Here is a 19,204-nt window from a genome sequence, read left to right on the forward strand (position 1 = left end):
TCTAGTTCTACTGTAAAAGACAATATTATTTAATATATTTTTTACACAATAAACCAAGCACCCACCTCCCAGGGGTGCCGGGGATAGCCCTGGGCTAAGCCCAGGCCTGGGGTGCCCTGGATAGGGGCAACACCTTTATTGGGGGGTCCCTACCTCCTCAGGGATCCCCTGGCTGGGCTGGTTAGCATGGCGTGATAATGCTTTGGCCGCGGGGACCCCCGCTTCACAGGGAAACACATGCAACATTTCTGCTTCACCTCATCAGTGACCATAATGAGTGGGTATGTATCTTCTGACAGGTAGTTGAACAGACACCACAGATGAAAAGCATCTTCGTTAGGCAGCACAGGTCCTGCTGGGCGATAGTTCTTCTTGGCTGTCAGAGTCCAGCACAACTCATGGAAGCTTTCTTTTACAAATGTACCTTCTACCACCTAATAGCAAATAAAATGAGAGAGATATCAGCAAAGACAATGGAAGCAGACATATTAGGTTGGTTTCTAAATTTTACACAGAAACAATATACTGTATACAAAGAAGAAGAAATTCATGATAGGGAAATGACATGAAAAATAAAATATCTCACCTTGTCCAGTATATACTGGTTCAAATAAGGCATATAACCCTGACTGGAAACAGGTCCATCATCATCGTCACGGAAATGATCTTCCAGAGCCACTGGGTCATGAGGAATGCACAGGACAGTGTACAGATTGTGAGACAGCACCTGGGTAAATGAAAAGCACAGCTCACTATCTAATACAAGGGAAATTTGCATCAATACTGTACATCATTTTCTTTCTCTGGTCATAAAATTAGCATTGTACACAATGTTCTTCTTGGAGTAAATGCTCCCCTACCAAACATTTAAGAGGGTTCTCCTCCTTCAATCCCTTGACTTTATTAATGAACTTATAGTTAAAGGTATAGGATGGGAAATGCTGATAAGGGGCTGATTCTGAATTACACGTAAAGCAAAAGTTCATGGAGTTAAGCAATTTTTTCTACTGCACCTGCGTGAAAAATCCCTAAAAACTCGTACGGCACATGCGTTACACCGGGTGTACACACAGAGGTACAGTAAGGTATCAGAAATGTGCTGGGCATTCCTGGGCGATGACTGGGAGATGGCTATTGAGAAGCTCGAAATTGTTTGTCTTATGGGTATGTTGTTGCTGGCATGTCACTGAATTTGTTACAAACATAGGGTCTGATTCAGCAGAGAACGGAATTGCAAAGCCGCATACAAGTGGCTTTGCAGTTCCGTCCTGCTAAAATGCAAATGCAGCAGGAGGTGTCTGAACAGTGGCGTAACTAGGGCAGGGCGAGCGGGGCACGTCCGGTCCCACGGTGCGGGGGGGGTGGGGGTTGTTGGCGGGTGCCGCCGGCCACGGTACCGGCCCGCCCCAGTTAGCTAGCGCTACACATTTACACAGGACCGGCGCTAAGCTTCCAGCGCCGGTCCTGTGCTGCACAGCCGAGCCCCTTCCCTCCCCCTGAGCGCTTGCCCAATAGTGCCAGGAGGAGGGTGGCAGGCGGGCTCATGCTGTGCATAACACACACTGGCGGCGATGTGTGTGTTAACCAGCAGCCAATGAGAGTCAGACGACTCTCATTGACTGCTGCTGCTACTGCACACACATCACTGCCGAGCGGCAGCGATGTGTGTGTGAATCAGCAGCCAATGAGGTCAGACTCTCATTGGCTGCTGCTGCACACACATCACCGCCAGAGCTGGCGACGATGTGTGTTAAACAGCAGTCAATGGGAGTCAGACAGACTCTCATTGACTGCTGCAGGCCCACTGCAAGAGCCGGCTCCCTTCCGGCTCCTGCAGTGGGTAATGGGAGAGACGTCATGACGTCTCTCCCATAATGCAAAGTGCGCCAGCCCAGGAGAACTGACGTGCGGCGGGAGCAGTGGCCGGAGCTGGATCGTGGATTCAGGTAAGTGTATTTATTTTTATTTTTGTGTAACTTGTGTGTCTGTACTACGGGGAACGGGGGGAGGGCACCATTATTGGGGGGGGAGATACTACTACTACTGGAGACACCATTATTGGGGGGGAGATACTACTACTACTGGGGGCACCATTACTGGGGGGGGGAGATACTACTGCTACTGGGGGCACCATTATTGGGGGGGTAGCTACTACTACTACTACTACTGGGGCACCATTACTGGGGGGGGAGAGATACCACTACTACTGGGGGCACCATTATTGGGGGGGGAGAGCTACTTTCGACTACTGTGGGCACCATTTCTGGGGGGGACCTCTACTGTGGGTGGGGCACTACTGGGGACTACAACATGGGGGGCTACTACTGGGGGCACTGCATCGGGAGGGGGAACCTCTACTGAGGACTACTACTGGGGGGGAAACTACTACTGGGGGCACTATATAAGCGGCTTTCTACTAGGGGACCCACTACTGGGGGCACTATATAAGGGGCTTTCTACTAGGGGACCCACTACTGAGGGCACTAAATAGGGAGGACCACTACAGGGGGCACTGTATAAGGGCACTGGATAGGGGGGTTCACTGCTGGGGGCACTATATAAGGGGGTATCACTACTGGGGGCACTGCATTGGGGGGACTGCTACTGGGGGCACTGCATAAAGGGGGCCACTACATGGGGCACTGCATAAGGGGGACCATTACTGGGGGCACTGAATAAGGGGAACTAATGGGGGGCTGCATAAGGGGGACCACTACTGGGGGTACTGTATAAGGAGCACTACTGGGGTTAAGTTGCATATGGAAAGGAATGTTTAGAGTGACGATAAAGGAGTGTTTGTCATGTTGATACGCCCCATTTTTAAGTGACCACGCCCATTTATTTGCTGCGTGCGCCGAAGGCGCACATAGAGGGGGGGGGGAGGAGCTCCATTTTTAAATTTGCCCTGGGCTCCAAATGCCCTAGTTACGCCACTGTGTCTGAAACCTATTTACTACATCTGCGATCCCAGAACTGCGACCGAGGTCTCAGTCTTGGATCACCGTCCCGATAGTTGCTCCTTTGAGCGGGTCCTGCCAGCCTGCAATGCCAGGAAGTCTGCATCCATGGACGCAGAACCTGGCCTCGCCACTCCTGGAAAATGGGCTCGATGCCCTATTTCTGGGAACGCAGGCTGTCCCAAACCCCACACCCCCCAGCAAACACCTCTGCCTGTCAATCAAGCAGATAAGTAGTGGGGCCTGCGTGTGATCTCGCAGGACCCATTCTGCACATGCGCAGATTCCCGATAACTGTGAATCTGCGCTAGTGTGTGTAACTGCGTCCTCTCCTAAATCAACCCCATAGACACTTAGGGCGGGATGTAATAGAATGCGAGTTTTTAGTCATTTTTAAACTCGCACATTCTCGCACATTTGTTTTGTACGTGTTTCCCCTGCAACTCGCGCGATGTAATGGGGTGCGAGTTTTCGGTAAAAAAGCAAACTCGCGTGTGTGTTATCGCGAGGATACAAGTCCGGAAGTATGCAGTTTTCTGGACCAACCGGAAAGTGAGTTTCAATTAGTGTTATGTAGAGTTTTAAACAAAGTCACTCATTGGCCATCAAAAGTCTCCTGATGACTACCTCACACACCCTATATAAACCCCTGTCCTCCATTTTGTCCTTTGAAAGGTAGTGAGGAGTTTTGTGAAGGAGTGGTGAGAGAGAGTTAAAAAAAAGCAGTGAGGGTGGCCAGGGTGGTGGAGGAGGAGGATGAGGAGGTTGTACTGCAACATGAGATTCGTGAGGAGGTGAGCAGGGAAGAGGTGGAGGAGCAGGAGAGCGAGGAGCAGGAAGCGCAGGAGGTGGAGTCTGAGGGTAGTGTTGAGGATCAGGAGGATGAAGCTCTCCCAGCCCCTGGGAAAACATGGACTGGCCGTAATATACGCTTCAGTTATGATGGAAATTGCGCCCTGGTCCGTGCAATTGTCCCTGTTTTTCCCCGCCTGCTTGGGGCACAGTCACACCAGACGTCAGCAGCACGCCGAAAGGAGATGTGGCGTAACATCACTGATGCAGTGAATGCAGTAAATGAATTCCGGCATGATCTAAAAAATATCAAAAAGAGCTATAAAAGCCGGGACGCAGACTTCCTGGCATTGCAGGCTGCCAGGACCCCCTCAAAGGAACATATTAAAAGGAACACCAAAGATAAAATGGCTGAGGAGCATAGACTGCAACGCACGACAGGAGGAGGAGGAGCAATGAGAGTACATTTCACTCCATATGAACAGGAGCTGAGGCCGTTTTTTTCTCCTGAGGTATTTCCAGGTCCACATATTATACACACTGACCGGCCAGCAGCCCCTAGGCGTCCTGGTGAGTATGCAAACAAATCAAATGTTACTTCTTTTCACTGTACTTTTTTTTAAAATACTGTAATTACAAGTATTGGAGAACTCATTTTTTTTTAATTGTCTAGTGTGTACGCACCTTAAAGTGGGCCATACACGGTGCGATATAGCAGCCAAATAGTACCAATCTTTCGTTTTGCCTGCTTTATCGCATCATGTCTGGGCGGCTTTTATTTTTAACATTGCAAATGAAATGTGTCAAATAATATGATACATTTTGCTTAGGTACAAAAATGCAAACATATGTGGCAGTATCCTTGAATCTTTGCATTTATGTTTAAAAACTAAGATTTACACAATATATATGTCTCATACTGTACATTAATATAAAATACTTGGTGTAGGCACTCACATAATTATACTATGTACTTATTATTGCACATTTTAGGATGCATGTTATGTAATTGTTTAGAATTGTTGGTTTTTGGTTTATTCATTTTTTTTTTTACATTTTTAAAAACACAGCTGCTGCACTAAGAAGGACAAGAACTCCAAAAAGGCCTCACATGGAAAGGTCAATGGAGGAGGCTAGTGAGTTAACAAAACATAAAAAAAAACACTTACACAGATTTACATGTTTTTTTTTTGTTTAGAATCTAAACTAAATTACTTAATTAACTTTAGCATTGTGACATTAAGGCCTAAAACAATGAATTGCCCAAATTATGGGCCCAACATATTATTGTTTTGAAAGAATTAATGAAAAGGTAGTGAAAGAGATCTGTACACATACATATAGCCTCCTTGTATGTTAAACAGGCCTTATAATTTTGGCAGGCCATGTATTTTTATTTTAGCCATTTAAATTTTGACAATGTGTTTTATTTGGGGGGTATTTAAGGGGTGTTTTGAATGTTTGTTATTTGTTGTATGTGGTCCTGACGATGGGGCTGTATCCCCGAAACATGTGTTGATTTGACAATACACAGATTTTTTTTCGCTTCAAGCCTCTGAGTGCCATTCCTTCTGGTGGAGTTTTTATATATATTATATATATATATATATGGAACGGGTATGTAATGCCGGCTGTATGGATGTCTCCTGTCAGAATACCGACAGCAGCATCCTGATGGTTGGTATCCAGACAGGGGTCGGGTAACTATACTTACCCTCCCCCCTAACTTTCCCTTCTTGCAGCCTAACTCTAACCCTGTTTACCTCGCACCCTAACCCTCCCCGTTAGTGCCTAAATCTAACCCCCCCTTCGCGCCTAAACCTAACTTTCCCCCCTTAGTGCCTAACCCTAACCCCCCCAGTGGTGCATAACCTTAACCTCCCACTAAAAAAGCTAACCCTAACCCCGCTGCACTCCCTAAACCTAACCCTCTTCCCTCGCGGCTAACGCTAAGGGTGTCCCAGCCTTACCTCGTTCGGCTAGGCACCAGGATTAAGATAGGCGTCGGTATTTCGACACCTGTCTTAAGTCCCTTATGGGGATTTGGATGTCGGTATTGAGCCCGGTGGAATCGCAGCGGTCTCATAACTACATCCACATATATATATATATATATATATACATACACATGCTAGGGGGCACCAGTTTAAATCTTGCCTAGGGCACCAAATTGGCTAGGGCCGGCTCTGATGCAGATACACCCGTTGTGTCACTTTATTGCAGTCACTACTAAATGTACCTGCTATTAAGCATAGATATAATTAGTCCAAACACACTTTTAAATATTTTAGTTATACTATATTTAAATTTTTACATTTCAGTGCCATCAGGAGTTTCTGTGCCACCACCACGGCCCAGGCCACCAGCGACAAGAGACCCATGCACAGATTTTGGCTTGGTGTCCTACACATCTGAGGAGGAGGAGGAGGAGGTTGAGGCAACAATTCCGCTGAGTCCTGTGGAGGCAACAAGCCAAATTCCACCTACTCAGCAGCAACAGCCACCCACACAGCAAACAGTACAACCACCCACCCCCAGTCAGGCCCCCCGTCCGCAGCGATGTGGCGCTGCAGACGGGGGTGCTCACGCTGTGTGCTGGGCTGCTGTGAGGGAGGAGGGGGGCGGCGTCCTACCCGGGCCCCCGCCGGGCCCCTCAGGAAGCCCGGGTAATCTGTACCCGCTCCCCCCCCCCTCTCGGCGCCTCTGCCCCCAGTGCAGATGAGCTGGCTCTGTCCCTGCACAGCTTCCGTCAACACCAGATGCTGTACATGGAAAGTCAAAAAATTCAAATGGACAGCATCACACACCAGCTCAGGAAGCTAAATAGGACCTCTGCAGTAGCCCAGGGGACCCGCATCCGTATGGCCAGTGACTTGAGTAGGCATCTGGTGGAGCTAACATAGGCCGCTAAAGACCAAAATGCAGCCATACGGGAGCAAACCCAGGCAGCCAGAGACCAAAATGCAGCCATACGGGAGCAAACCCAGGCCTTTGTGGCATTACAAAGGGAGCTGGTGGCATAAAGGTCCCTTAGGGAAGTGCCATCAACATCTACTCCCAGCTCACAAGCCACCAGTCCCAAAAACAGCCTCACCAATCAGTCCCCCAACATGGGGGGGGGGGGTGCAACTAAAGGGGCAGGGAGGGGTAGAGGCTCATCTGCCTCACATTAATTCTTTTTTACCCATGAATTTCATGTAAATTTTGCAGAAATCTTACTAGTTTAGTAAAGTTAGTTAATTCAAATTCGAGTCTGTCTTTCTTTATGAACTAAACTTAGATTTTAAAGTTTTTTTGGAACTATATTAAAATGGTAGAGATGTTTGTATTCAATTAGCGCCAAAAAGTCAGAATCTGCGAAAAAGTATCGCCGATTCTGATTTTTTGCCAGGCGGAAACATCTCCGTATTCAAAACAAAATAATTTTCGCGTACACGAAAACGCAAGGTAATGTATTGGTAACACTACTTAGTAAATAGACCCCTTCTGAAAAACATTACAGTTTGGGTTTGGGTAATGGAATTTATACACTTTGAAAAAAATACACAAATAAGAGTATTTACATACTTAAAAATGTGTTTATATACTTACAGTCAGGTGCATAAATATTGGGACATTGACAGAATTTTCATATTTTGGCCTCTATTCACCACCACAATGGCTTTGAAATGAAACAAACAAGATGTGCTTTAACTGCAGACTTTCAGATTTAATTTGAGGGTAATTACATCCAAATCAGGTGAACGGTGTAGGAATTACAACGGTTTCTATTTGTGCCTTCCACTTTTTAAGGGGCCAAAAGTAATGGGACAAACTAAACAATCCTAAATCTAACTTTCACTTTTTAATACTTTGTTGCAAATCCTTTGCAGGCAATTACAGCCTGAAGTCTGGAACGCATAGACATCACCAGACGCTGGGTTTCATCCCTGGTGATGCTCTGCCAGGCCTCTACTGCAAATGTCTTCAGTTCCTGCTTGTTCTTGGGGCATTTTCCCTTCAGTTTTGTCTTCATCAAGTGAAATGCATGCTCAATCGGATTCAGGTCAGGGGATTGTCTTGGCCATTGCATAACATTACACTTTTTAGCCTTAAAAAACTCTTTGGTTGATTTTGCAGTATGCTTCGGGTCATTGTCCATCTGCACTGTGAAGCACCGTCCAATGAGTTCTGAAGCATTTGACTGAAAATGAGCATATAATATTGCCCGAAACACTTCAGAATTCATTCTGCTGCTTTTGTCAGCAGTCACATCATCAATAAATACAAGGGAACCAGTTCCATTGGCAGCCATACATGCCCATGCCATGACACTACCACCACCATGCTTCACTGATGAGGTGGTATGTTTTGGATCATGAGCAGTTCATTTCCTTCTCCATACTCTTCTCTTCCCATCACTCTGGTAGAAGTTGATCTTTGTCTCATCTGTCCATAGGATGTTGTTCCAAAACTGTAATGGCTTTTTTAGATGTTGTTTGGCAAACTCTAATCTGGTATTCCTGTTTTTGTGGCTCACCAATGGTTTATATCTTGTGGTGAACCCTCTATATTCACTCTTGTGAAGTCTTCTCTTGATTGTTGACTTTGACACACATACACCTACCTCCTGGAGTGGTCTTGATGTGGCAACTGTTGTGAAGGGGTTTTTCTTCACCAGGGTAATAATTGTTCTGTCATCCACCACAGTTGTTTTCCGTAGTCTTCCAGGTCTTTTGGTGTTGCTGAGCTCTCCGGAGCGTTCTTTCTTTTTAAGAATGTTCCAAACAGTTGATTTGGCCACACCTAATGTTTTTGCTATCTCTCTGATGGGTTTGTTTTGATTTTTCAGCCTAATGATGGCTTGCTTCACTGATATTGACAGCTCTTTGGATCTCATATTGAGAGTCAACAGCAACTGATTCCAAATGCAAATGTCACACCTAGAACCAACTGCAGACCTTTTACCTGCTTAATTGATAATGAAATAATGAGGGAATAGCCCACACCTGTCCATGAAATAGCTTTTGAGTTGATAGTCCCATTACTTTTGGCCCCTAAAAAAGTGGGAGGCACATATAGAAACCGTTGTAATTCCTACACCGTTCACCTGATTTTGATGTAAATACCCTCAAATTAAATCTGAAAGTCTGCAGTTAAAGCACATCTTGTTTGTTTCATTTCAAAGCCATTGTGGTGGTGAATAGAGGCCAAAATATGAAAATTCTGTCAATATCCCAATATTTATGCACCTGACTGTATATGCATATTTATATTTGTTTATGGATAGAAATATTCCTTTTTAACCTTTTTTTCCCCCCCCCAAAAAAAATGTCACATATATCTCCATTCTCACCTTGGTCTATTTTTTGGCGAGATAATGGTAATGTTTTAGTGCGAGTTGGTATGCTTAAAACAGATGAATTTATTGATTCAACAATGCAGAGATTAAAATTACCCTTACATAAGGGAAATAAAAATCATGAATAATAAAACCACAGAATGGGTATATAAAACAGTTCATATCAGAATGATAAGCACTGGGACCCCTTGACCAACGAACCTTGGGATCTCCGGAAATCTATAAAGGGGATGAAGGAGTGTGCAGAGGAGTAGGTGAATATGACACAGGAGGCAGACAGGTAGGTGGATGTGACACAGACAGGCAGGTGTATATGACACAGACAGACAGGTAGTTGGATGTGATGCAGGAAGATGACAGGTAGGTGGATGTGACACAGGCAACTAGTTTACAGATTTACTCTGTAATTACTGCCACTATAATCGTTTCCCCCATGCCCTTTCACCTTGCTGTGTCCACCTCCTTCCCCTTGTTTCCTTCCGGTCCTGGCTCCTCTGTGTCACATGGTGTTTACGTGCCTACAGCAGCTTAGGCTCCATCCTACTCCCCCTTGCAGCAGCCCCACTCCAGCCTCCTCCCCCCTGCAGCAGCCTGGGCTCCAGACTCCTCCCCATGCTCAGGGCACGTGACGTCACTGGCACCACTGGAAAATGGAAGAATTAGTGGTGCAGATGGAGAATGCCGCCCGCTGTGCGCCCCCACTGCTGGGTAAGTCAAAGCCTGGAAAGCAGCTGCAATACACAAAAAATTGCCACCGATGACCTGTGCTAGACCACACACCCCTGTAATAGAGGGTGTGGCTATGAAGCAGCAGGGCTGGTTGCTGGGCAGTGACAGACGCACCCTTCCCAGCCCAGCAGACGCTGCAGCTTTGTCCTCGTACACCGATCCCTTTAGCACCATATGACGCAAGACAACATTTTTTTATGTAGCAAAAAAATGGTATAAAGTTGCAGATTAAGCATTACGATGTATGGCGTGGGTCACTCATTTTGGACCTGTCTTTTGCCTGTTTAACCTGGATTGTGTACTTTTTCCTTTGCTATTTTTTCTCAACTTTGCTACTTTTTCCTTCATTGTGCTGCTCTTTCCTCAATTTAGTTTCTTAGTTTGCTTATAGTGTATTAGCTACTTAGGGGTTATTTTGTGCGATTTGAGAACAGGTGTATGTGGACACATCTGTATAGTGCTACACCGGGGGAAGGTTCTTATACTAACGCCGGCTTCCTGGGACGCTATCCACCGGAGTCCAGTCCCACGGGCCTACGGAGTAGCGGCAATTTTAGACAGGCGACTGGCTGCAGATCACAGCACCCGCAACACTCACACTGGCAGTAACGAGTGGTGCCTTGCTGCAGTAACTGACAGCTAGCTCTAATCTCTGCTCCTTAACCTGAGGAGAAAACAGCGGGCCAAGGAAGGTACTGAACTTTCTATTACTAGAAGCATTATAGTTCTCCTATCTCACAGACACAGTTCTGGTTGCATTTTATCATACGACAGTCTCACAACGTACTTGCATTGCACTGTAATAGTATTCGATAAAGTGCACTTTCTACTCCTGTTACACTCTCCTGCTTTAAGCAATAGGACTTTCTTTTACCTACTTCTTAATAGAGACTGGTGCTTTCCCTATCTAAAACCATGGAAAAATACGTAGCTAAGACACAAAGAGGTCCCAGATCCTCTCAAACAGGATAAAATAAAGAAAAAGCAACACTCTCTGATGCCTCTTCCTCCCCAGCCTCCCCAAAACGAGATGATCCATTAGAAACAATACTTGAATCACAAAATTTCAGCTCATCTTCGATACAAAAGGCAAAAGAACATTTAAAATATAATATCACCTCTACTCGACATAAAACTTGCCCCGCTCACGGAAGCAATAAATTCTGCTGCTACACAATTAAAACAGCACTCCACGAGGATAACAGAAGTGGAGGAGAGAGTGTCCACCCTAGAAGACGAGGTACAGGAAGCATGAACACTTCTTAGCTCCCATGATTCTACCATAATGGCTCTTCAGGATAAATTAGAAGACATAGAGAACCGTAATAGGAGAAACAACTTACGGCTTATTGGCCTGCTAGACTCGGTTAAGCCACGTGATCTTCTCCGTCTGGTCTCCTCCTGGCTACCTGAGGCCTTGTGTCACGGCTGGCTCAGGGGAATCTCCTACTGAGGAGCTGAAAGCTGAGGTCCCGGGTTGTGGAAGGAATCGGAGGAGAGGGTCCTGGATGTTTGTTATCCACATCCACAAGTATCGGATGTTGGCGAGACCTGACCAAAGGCACAGAGTCCAACCTGCTGGGAGGTGTTCACCAGTGACCCCTCCAAGCGGGATATGGGTTTAAGCTGCACCTAGCAAGCAGGTCGTGGTCCTTTGGTCAGGTATTCGATACAGGTGGGAAATGGAGGAAGATAACACCGATGAGGCCCAGGAGAATGTACTTCTGAAAGAGGCACTAGTGAGGATTTTGTACTTGGATTTTGTACTGAGTATGTGAGCAAGGCTCAGACACACCACTGGCACAGGAGAGTGACACTGTGGTTGTACTCGGAGGATGTACTGAGTACGCGGGCAAGGTATTCAGTCGCACCGCTGGCACAGGAGAGTGACACTGTAGTTGTACTCGGAGGATGTACAGAGCACACGGGCAAGCTATACAGTAGCACCACTGGCACAGGAGAGTAACTAGAGCGTAAACAGCAAGGGAACCTGGAACAAAGTGATGGCAAGAAAACACTAGTAGTAACAACGTTGTACAGACAACTTCCTGCTGTCTGGAGCCTAGCTACATACCCCAAGGTAGCAGTTCATTAGAGGTCAGCGTCAGCTGACGACCACCACGCTACCATTGGGTAAAGGGTAATCAGGTGATGAAGACTGTCATGGCTGCGTCCATGCAGCAACCAAGACACGGAGCAGCTCATGGATGTCTACATGGTCCCCAGGCATAATCCTCAGCGTGTCACTCGCCGCCACACCTGACGTCTGACCGCTCACGAGGTCAGGGGAAGCCGGCGCTGGGGCGAGTAACGGTCGCAACCTGACACCTTGGGTCTAAACATATCAAATGCCCCAATGCAGGTAGAGAGAGCACATACAGTTGGTCCAGAACGACAATCTTCTCAACAACGCCCGTGCCCAGTCATATTTAAATTACTGAACTATTTAGACAAAGTGAAGATATTGGATGCCTACTGTAAAATACCAGATTTCACATTTGAAGGTGCCAAGTTGTTGCTGTTCCAAGACTTTTCATTCCAAGTCTCGGCTCGCAGGAGACACATCTGTATAGTGCTACTAGCCCTAGAAAAGCCTAGTACTGGTAGTAGAAAAGCCAGGGGGACCCCATGCTTTTTGTACCCCCAACTTTGCAACCACCAGCCTAGGATGGCAGTGCTAATGCTGGTTGGCATTATATGGGGAGGAGGGGGTAGTACACTGTTTTGTTTTTAAATAAAAAGAACACTGCTGGTTTTTACGACTTCTTGTGGGTGGCCCATCGGCCATGGCCGCATTTTAACAAGATCCCAGCACGGTCCCCGAAAATAGCACTTCTAATACACCCATGCCGCTGCTATCCAGTGGGTGACTAGAAAAGATCACCAGGGATACACCCGGGGAAGGTTCTTATACTAACGACGGCTTCCTGGGATGCTATCTACCGGAGTCCAGCCCCACGGGCCTACGGAGTAGTGGCCATTTTAGACAGGCGACTGGCTGCAGATCACAGCACCCGCAACGCTCACACTGGCAGTGACGAGTGGTGCCTTGCTGGCAGCGCTAATACTGGTTGGCACTATATGGGGAGGAGGGGGTAGTAAAGAACTATTCAGCAAGGGGATGATATTTGCATTACTCTACCCAGTAAAACTGCACATTATTTGTGAAGCCAAACCTTTTTACACTGATACTCCTAAATCAGCGCAGAACTTTCTTCAATCCTTACATGCAGAATCTCCGTGTTCCACCCATGACGGGAATGATTAACAAGGACTTGTTGGAAAAGTATAAATACTGATATGTCACACGATTTATTTCTCATGTTTATATTTGTAATGCAAGTGCTCTTCGGGAGGTTGCTAATACTATTATCGAGTTCCTTCATTGTCTATATTACTCAGAACCATACGATACCTGTGTTTCATCAACTCAGGTTTACTTTTTCTTATCTACTGTGTTTCTCTTTTTTATTTGAGCAACATGTTTGGGTGCGATACTGGGTTCATAAAATTAGAAATAGATTTTGATGAGTTGAATACTGATCGATATTACAAAGATAATTTTAGTCGATTTAAAAAATGTACAAACTGTTATGGAATTAACCCCTGTCCTGCTAGCTGTGACGGAAAGAGGGGACTGACAAGAATATGCCATATGTCTGCAATGGGGAAGGTATAGGTTGCAATGGGGAAGGTATAGGTTGATGTCTAACACGTCCCAGGCTAGATCCACAAAAATTGTTACCAAAAAATCCTTGCAATTTTTAACGTGGAATGTGGAAGGATTAAACACACCAGTTAAAAGGAAAAAAGTATTACTTCATGTAAAAACATTCCATCCAGATGTAGCATTTCTTCAGTAATCCCACTGGAGAAAGAGAGATCCCAATGCTTTACGACACACTTGGGTTCAAGATTATAGAAGTGCTTTCTTTGTGACAAAGTCTAGAGGAGTGGTGATCTTGTTTAGTAAGTGCATCTCCTATCAGATTGTTGAGGAAAAATCAGATCCTGAAGGGAGATACTGTATTTATTTTTAAAAGTTGTAATTGGATCAGAAAAATTCACGTTCGCTTATATATATGCTCCTCCTGGCCCCAATGCATCCTTTTTTTCCACACTCTATGCAAATTTACAGGATTGGTCGGAGGGTGTTTTGATATTAGGTGGAGATTTAAATGTAACTATGAACTCTTTGTTGGATGCCTCAGGTAACAACTCCCAAATCAGAAATGGGAGGAAAATGCCATCTAGTTTATCTTTATTAGTAGATTTGCTTCATCTGATAGATCCCTGGCGTCATATACACCCGGCGTCTAGGGAGTATACATTCTATTCCCACCCCAACAATTCATTCTCACGTCTCAACTATTGGTTAGTCTCAGATAGTCTACTTTACAGAGTTGAAGAAGCAGCAGTTGCTGATATCTTAATTTCAGACCACACTCCTTCATGGTTTTAATTTAAAATGGATACACCGCGCCAAACCTCCTTTAATTGCCGATTTTCAGATTTCATGGCCGCTTCAGAAGATTTTAAGCTGCAGCTAGTTCAATACTTTCAAAATGACCTTACCAATAACTCAATTCATAGCCAGGACATTAATTTGCTATGGCAAGCATCCAAGCCTGTAATGCGAGGCTATTTATTAGCGTATGTAGCTCATAAAAAGAAAAAGCTTCAACTGAGATTTAGACAAGCTAATGCAGAAGTTACCAGGACATACTCAGCATTACTGAGCAATCCCACTGATTCTAATCAATGTGCATATAAAGAAGCTAAGGCTCTTTATTGGAACCTTAGTACCGAGCAGGCACAACTAAATGTCCATTACCAAAAAAAACAAATATTTTAGGTGAAGCAATCGTCCCGGAATACCATTAGCAAACCTAGTACGCAATAATAATACAACACCCAAATGTATTACTTCTATAGCAATATCTCCCACAGAATCAACAACACTCCCAACAAATATTGAAAAGGCTTTCCTCAATTACTTTTAAACATTATATCAAGCACCCACAGATATACCCTCTATAGGTACAGATTTCCTGAAACAAGTCGATCTCCGTAAACTCGACAGTGATAAAGGGGAATCCTTTACCTCACCAGTGACAGAGTTAGAACTTACAACCATTATTAAATCGTTACCTATAGGTAAAACGCCGGGACCAGACGGCTTTACGACCACTTAATATAAATTGTTGATACCACAACTTGTCCCGCATCTTTTAACCCTCTATAACTCTATACTTAGTGGCAACCCAGCTCCTACAAATTTTAATACAGCTCGCATTAGTCTATTGCCCAAACCATAAAAAGATCCTACCCTAGTCTCCTCCCACAGGCCAATATCCCTATTGAATCAAGATCTAAAAATATTTTCTAAATTAACAGCTTCACACTTACAATTATCATTCCCTAAGATGCTACATCCAGCGCAAACAGGCTTTATTAAAGGCCGTCAATCTGTACACAATGTTAGAACATTGATAGCAGCTTTACTTAAAACCCGCAATATCAAAGAAAGGGACAATGTGGTAATTAGCTGTGATGCTAATAAAGCATTTGGTAGAGTGTCTTGGGCCCACTTAGTTAGGATCTTTCATCACTAGGAATTTGGGCAATAATTAATTGTTTTCAATACACTTTACCATAACCCCACTGCATTTCTCACAGTTAATGCACTAAATTCCCGTTCCTTTTGCCTATCTAGAGGGACTAGACAGGGCTGTCCCCTCTCATCACTGCTATTTAACTTGGCACTAGATCCTCTCCTGCAACACTTTTATGCAATGACTGATTGGCAAGGTATTAAAATAGGCCCAACAGAGATAAAATGATCAGCATTTGCTGACGACCTCTTATATTTTACAAGCCCCAAAATGGCGATACTCAGGTTGATGTCGAAGCTTCAGGCTTTTGAAGACATAGCTGGTTTCAAGCTGAATTATTCTAAAACTATGGCTATGACAATTTTTCCAGAGACAAAATGAGGTTGGGGAGATACAGTACCTTCCCCTTTCAGTGGGCTAGAAACAGTTTATGATATTTGGGATTTACTATTCCCTAATGCCCTTCTAGGATATACACTGAGAATTATACAGCACTTCTACAAAAGACATATTCTAATTTGCATAGATGGGCACACTTACCCCTTTCTTACATAGGTAGGTGTCATCTCTACAAGATTATCTGCTTCCCTAGTTTATTATATGTACTACAAATATTGTCAATATTACCAACCAAACAAGATTTGAGCTTGTTAAACAAAGCTTTCCAAACATGTATTTGGGCAGGAAAACGACTGCGAGTCTCCTTATTTAAATTGCAACAGAGACAGGAATTGGGTGGACTAAATCTCCCCTGCCTTCAACAATATGCTTTAGCATCTAAATGCAGGATTGCCATTGATTGGATAAGAGGTGTAAATATGTACACCTCTAGTTCAGTAGAACAGGCCTTAGTGCCAGAATACAACCTGGTCTCTCTCCTGCATACACGTCCTCATTTGATGTCAACAAATTAAAGAAAATATATTGCTGTAACAGTACTTGTGAAGCATGGAGGTTGATCCGCTCTAATCTAAAATTATCTAAATACTCCTCACTCTTTCTTCCCTTGTGGGGCAACCCTGCTTTTCACCCACATATAACATCACCACACTTCTACTTATGGTATAAAGGAGGGTTACATTACATTTATAGTTAATCAAGGGCTATACTTAATATTGAGTCAGGCACAGTCGGTCTAATTAAATGGCTGGTAGATTTCCCAGAGTTTTCCATGCAAACCATTTTGGCATCATACCTTAAAATGAATAAATTATTGGTGTCAATTTCATATATGGAGATGCATCATAAAATCCTACACAGGGCTTATTACACACCGAAGCTCAAATATATAATTGGAGATGCTCCAAATTCGAACTGTTATAAGTGTCAGACTCCTAACGCAGACATAATACATTGTCTTTGGGATTGCCCTAAGATACAAATTTTTTGGACAAAGCTCCAAAATTACATTAATCATACGTTACATATTGCTTTTACCATATCTAAAATATGGGCTTTTTGGAACATATCTCCTGATAACACTAACATACACATCCAAACAGGGACATGTAATTTGCTTGCTAAATTGACAGCCGCTGCCAAAAAGAAAATTTTATACCAATGGATAGCCCCACATCCTTCCGCAAAGTCCTTAATTTTCCCTAGACTCTCATTTGTATTTATGATGGATTGGACAGAGACCTCTCCACATAAGGAGAAACTAGCAGAAAATGTTTTCGATACATGGTTGCCTTATATATATATACTTTGTCACCAAAATTGAAAACTGCTTTGAGGAATTGCTTTGATTTATCATCTTGGTACAATCTAGAGGTTTTCACTAATGGTATACCCCTCTGACAAGATGTATTTATTAGTTGTATTACCTATATGTTAATAACCCTGTCTTTTCCTCTATGTACTGTATATATGTAATGAGCTATGGTAGTATATTAATCACACTGGAGTTCAATTATAACAATGCATGCCTATTGAAACTCAAATATCCCTGGCTATACAAACTGATACTTCTGGATTTATATGGTATTATATATTTTTATACAATGCCGACGATATTTGTAATTGGTACTTTCACGACAATATTGTTCTTTAATGTTTGTTTTACTACAAAGATGCAATATGTACTGTTTATTGATTAACTCATCAATAAAAAAAATGAAAAAAAAAAAGAACACTGCTGCACAGAACCAAGGGATCTCTGCAGCACTTATTATAGGCATCAAAATCAACCATTTAGCTGTGATTTCTAGCAGTCTCACCGGTAAGAGGTAACTGCTTTTTGTTCTCCAAACCAGTGCTTGAAACATTTGGTGGTAAGATACTGACAAAAATAATGGCCAATTGGGTCCAATTTATTTTACCTAAAATCCTGACTCATCATCAGTTTGGATTTACTCGTGGTAGGTTTTCAGTGAAGGGGGTTAGGGTGGCTCTGGTTGCAATTGTTTCTTACTCGGATCTTCAGGATGCTCCTCCAGTAATGCTTTTGAATTTTAGATGCGGAGAAGGCATTGTATACAGTGTCTTGGAGTAACCTATTGAAAATATTGGAGCTGCAAGAGTTTGTCCGGCCTTTTCTACAGTTATGTCAATTTCTCGTAGCTCTCTGATTACTATGATGGGAAGTATTCGGCAAGGCAGCCCCTTATCTCCCTTACTATTTAATATTGCTCTTGATCCATTGTTACAGATTTTACAAACCTGGGAAGCATTTGTTTTTTTTACATCAATCATTTTTATTAAAGTTTTGTTCCATTAACAACATGGAAAGGGAAAGATACAGAAAAAAGAAAACATAAAGATGGGAGGAAAAAGGGGGGGGAGGAGGGAGGAATCAGACATTACTGTCAATATAATAAACCTCTTAATTACATTGTATTGGAAAAAAATTTAACACATTCACAATATCGCATAAATAAATATTATAAAATAATAAAATAACACAATAATAAGTAGGGCATCAAAGCATCAAATCCCAATACCAACACTTTACCCAATTCATATTGAATCTTGCCTAAAAAATGTTGTAAGGATGGAGGAGACGGACTCTTCCAGTTTTGTGCTATAGCTGCCCTAGTGGCAATCAATATGTGACCTAGGATATATTTGTCAGAATTAGACAGCTCTTGGGGATACATATGGAAAGAGCTATGGTAGGCGTTTCCTGAAACTGGACATTGAGAACTGTGTGTGCTAATAAAAATACTTCATGCCAAAGATTATGGATAATTCCACAATTCCAAAATATAAGAAGGATATCTCCCTGTTCCGAACATTTCCACCAACAATATTTTGACTGGGAGGGCCATATTTTGTGTAGCTTTTCAGGTGTAAAGTACAACCTATGTATTAGCTTGAATTGCATCTCTAAATCGTTAGAACATCTAGAGAATCCATGTGCCGTTAAGTAAATTTCTTCCCATTGTTGGGGGGTGAGTACAATTTGTAAATCCGTTTCCCACCGTAATTGTGCAGGGGATTTAGTAAGGGTCTTGTCCTCTATATATAGGGAATAACAAAATCTAACCTCTAACATTTCCTGACGACATTTTGGCTAAGATATTAGAGGGTGGTAAAGCCAGTGAACCCGTGGTTCGAAACATATCAGAAACCCAGTGACTATTACGAATATAAGTAAAGAATTCACTTGATGGTAAATTATATTGTGTCTGTAAATACGAAAAGGAACACATAGAATTATTACATAGTACATCGGCTATTGTGTTTATACCTCTAGAGCGCCATTGTGAAATGTGCAAATCTGGAATTAAATGGGAAACGGCCAAAAGAGAGATATTACGGGTAGGTAG

At 43.5% G+C, this 19,204-nt stretch overlaps 1 protein-coding gene across 1 annotated transcript in view; it reads right to left on the minus strand.

Moving 5' to 3' along the window:
• DEF6 (DEF6 guanine nucleotide exchange factor) overlaps positions 1 to 19,204 on the minus strand; it is a 173,743-nt gene that overhangs the window by 107,290 nt on the left and 47,249 nt on the right. Inside the window, exons 2-3 of the mRNA XM_088461166.1 lie at positions 587 to 727; positions 258 to 434 (exon numbers count right to left, since the gene is read on the minus strand). Coding sequence (XP_088317292.1) covers positions 258 to 434; positions 587 to 727 — 318 coding nt within the window. The remainder of the gene's footprint in view (positions 1 to 257; positions 435 to 586; positions 728 to 19,204) is intronic.

This window comes from Taudactylus pleione, unplaced genomic scaffold, assembly GCF_031769625.1.
Source record: "Taudactylus pleione unplaced genomic scaffold, aTauple2 ptg001021l, whole genome shotgun sequence".
Lineage (NCBI taxonomy): Eukaryota > Metazoa > Chordata > Amphibia > Anura > Myobatrachidae > Taudactylus > Taudactylus pleione.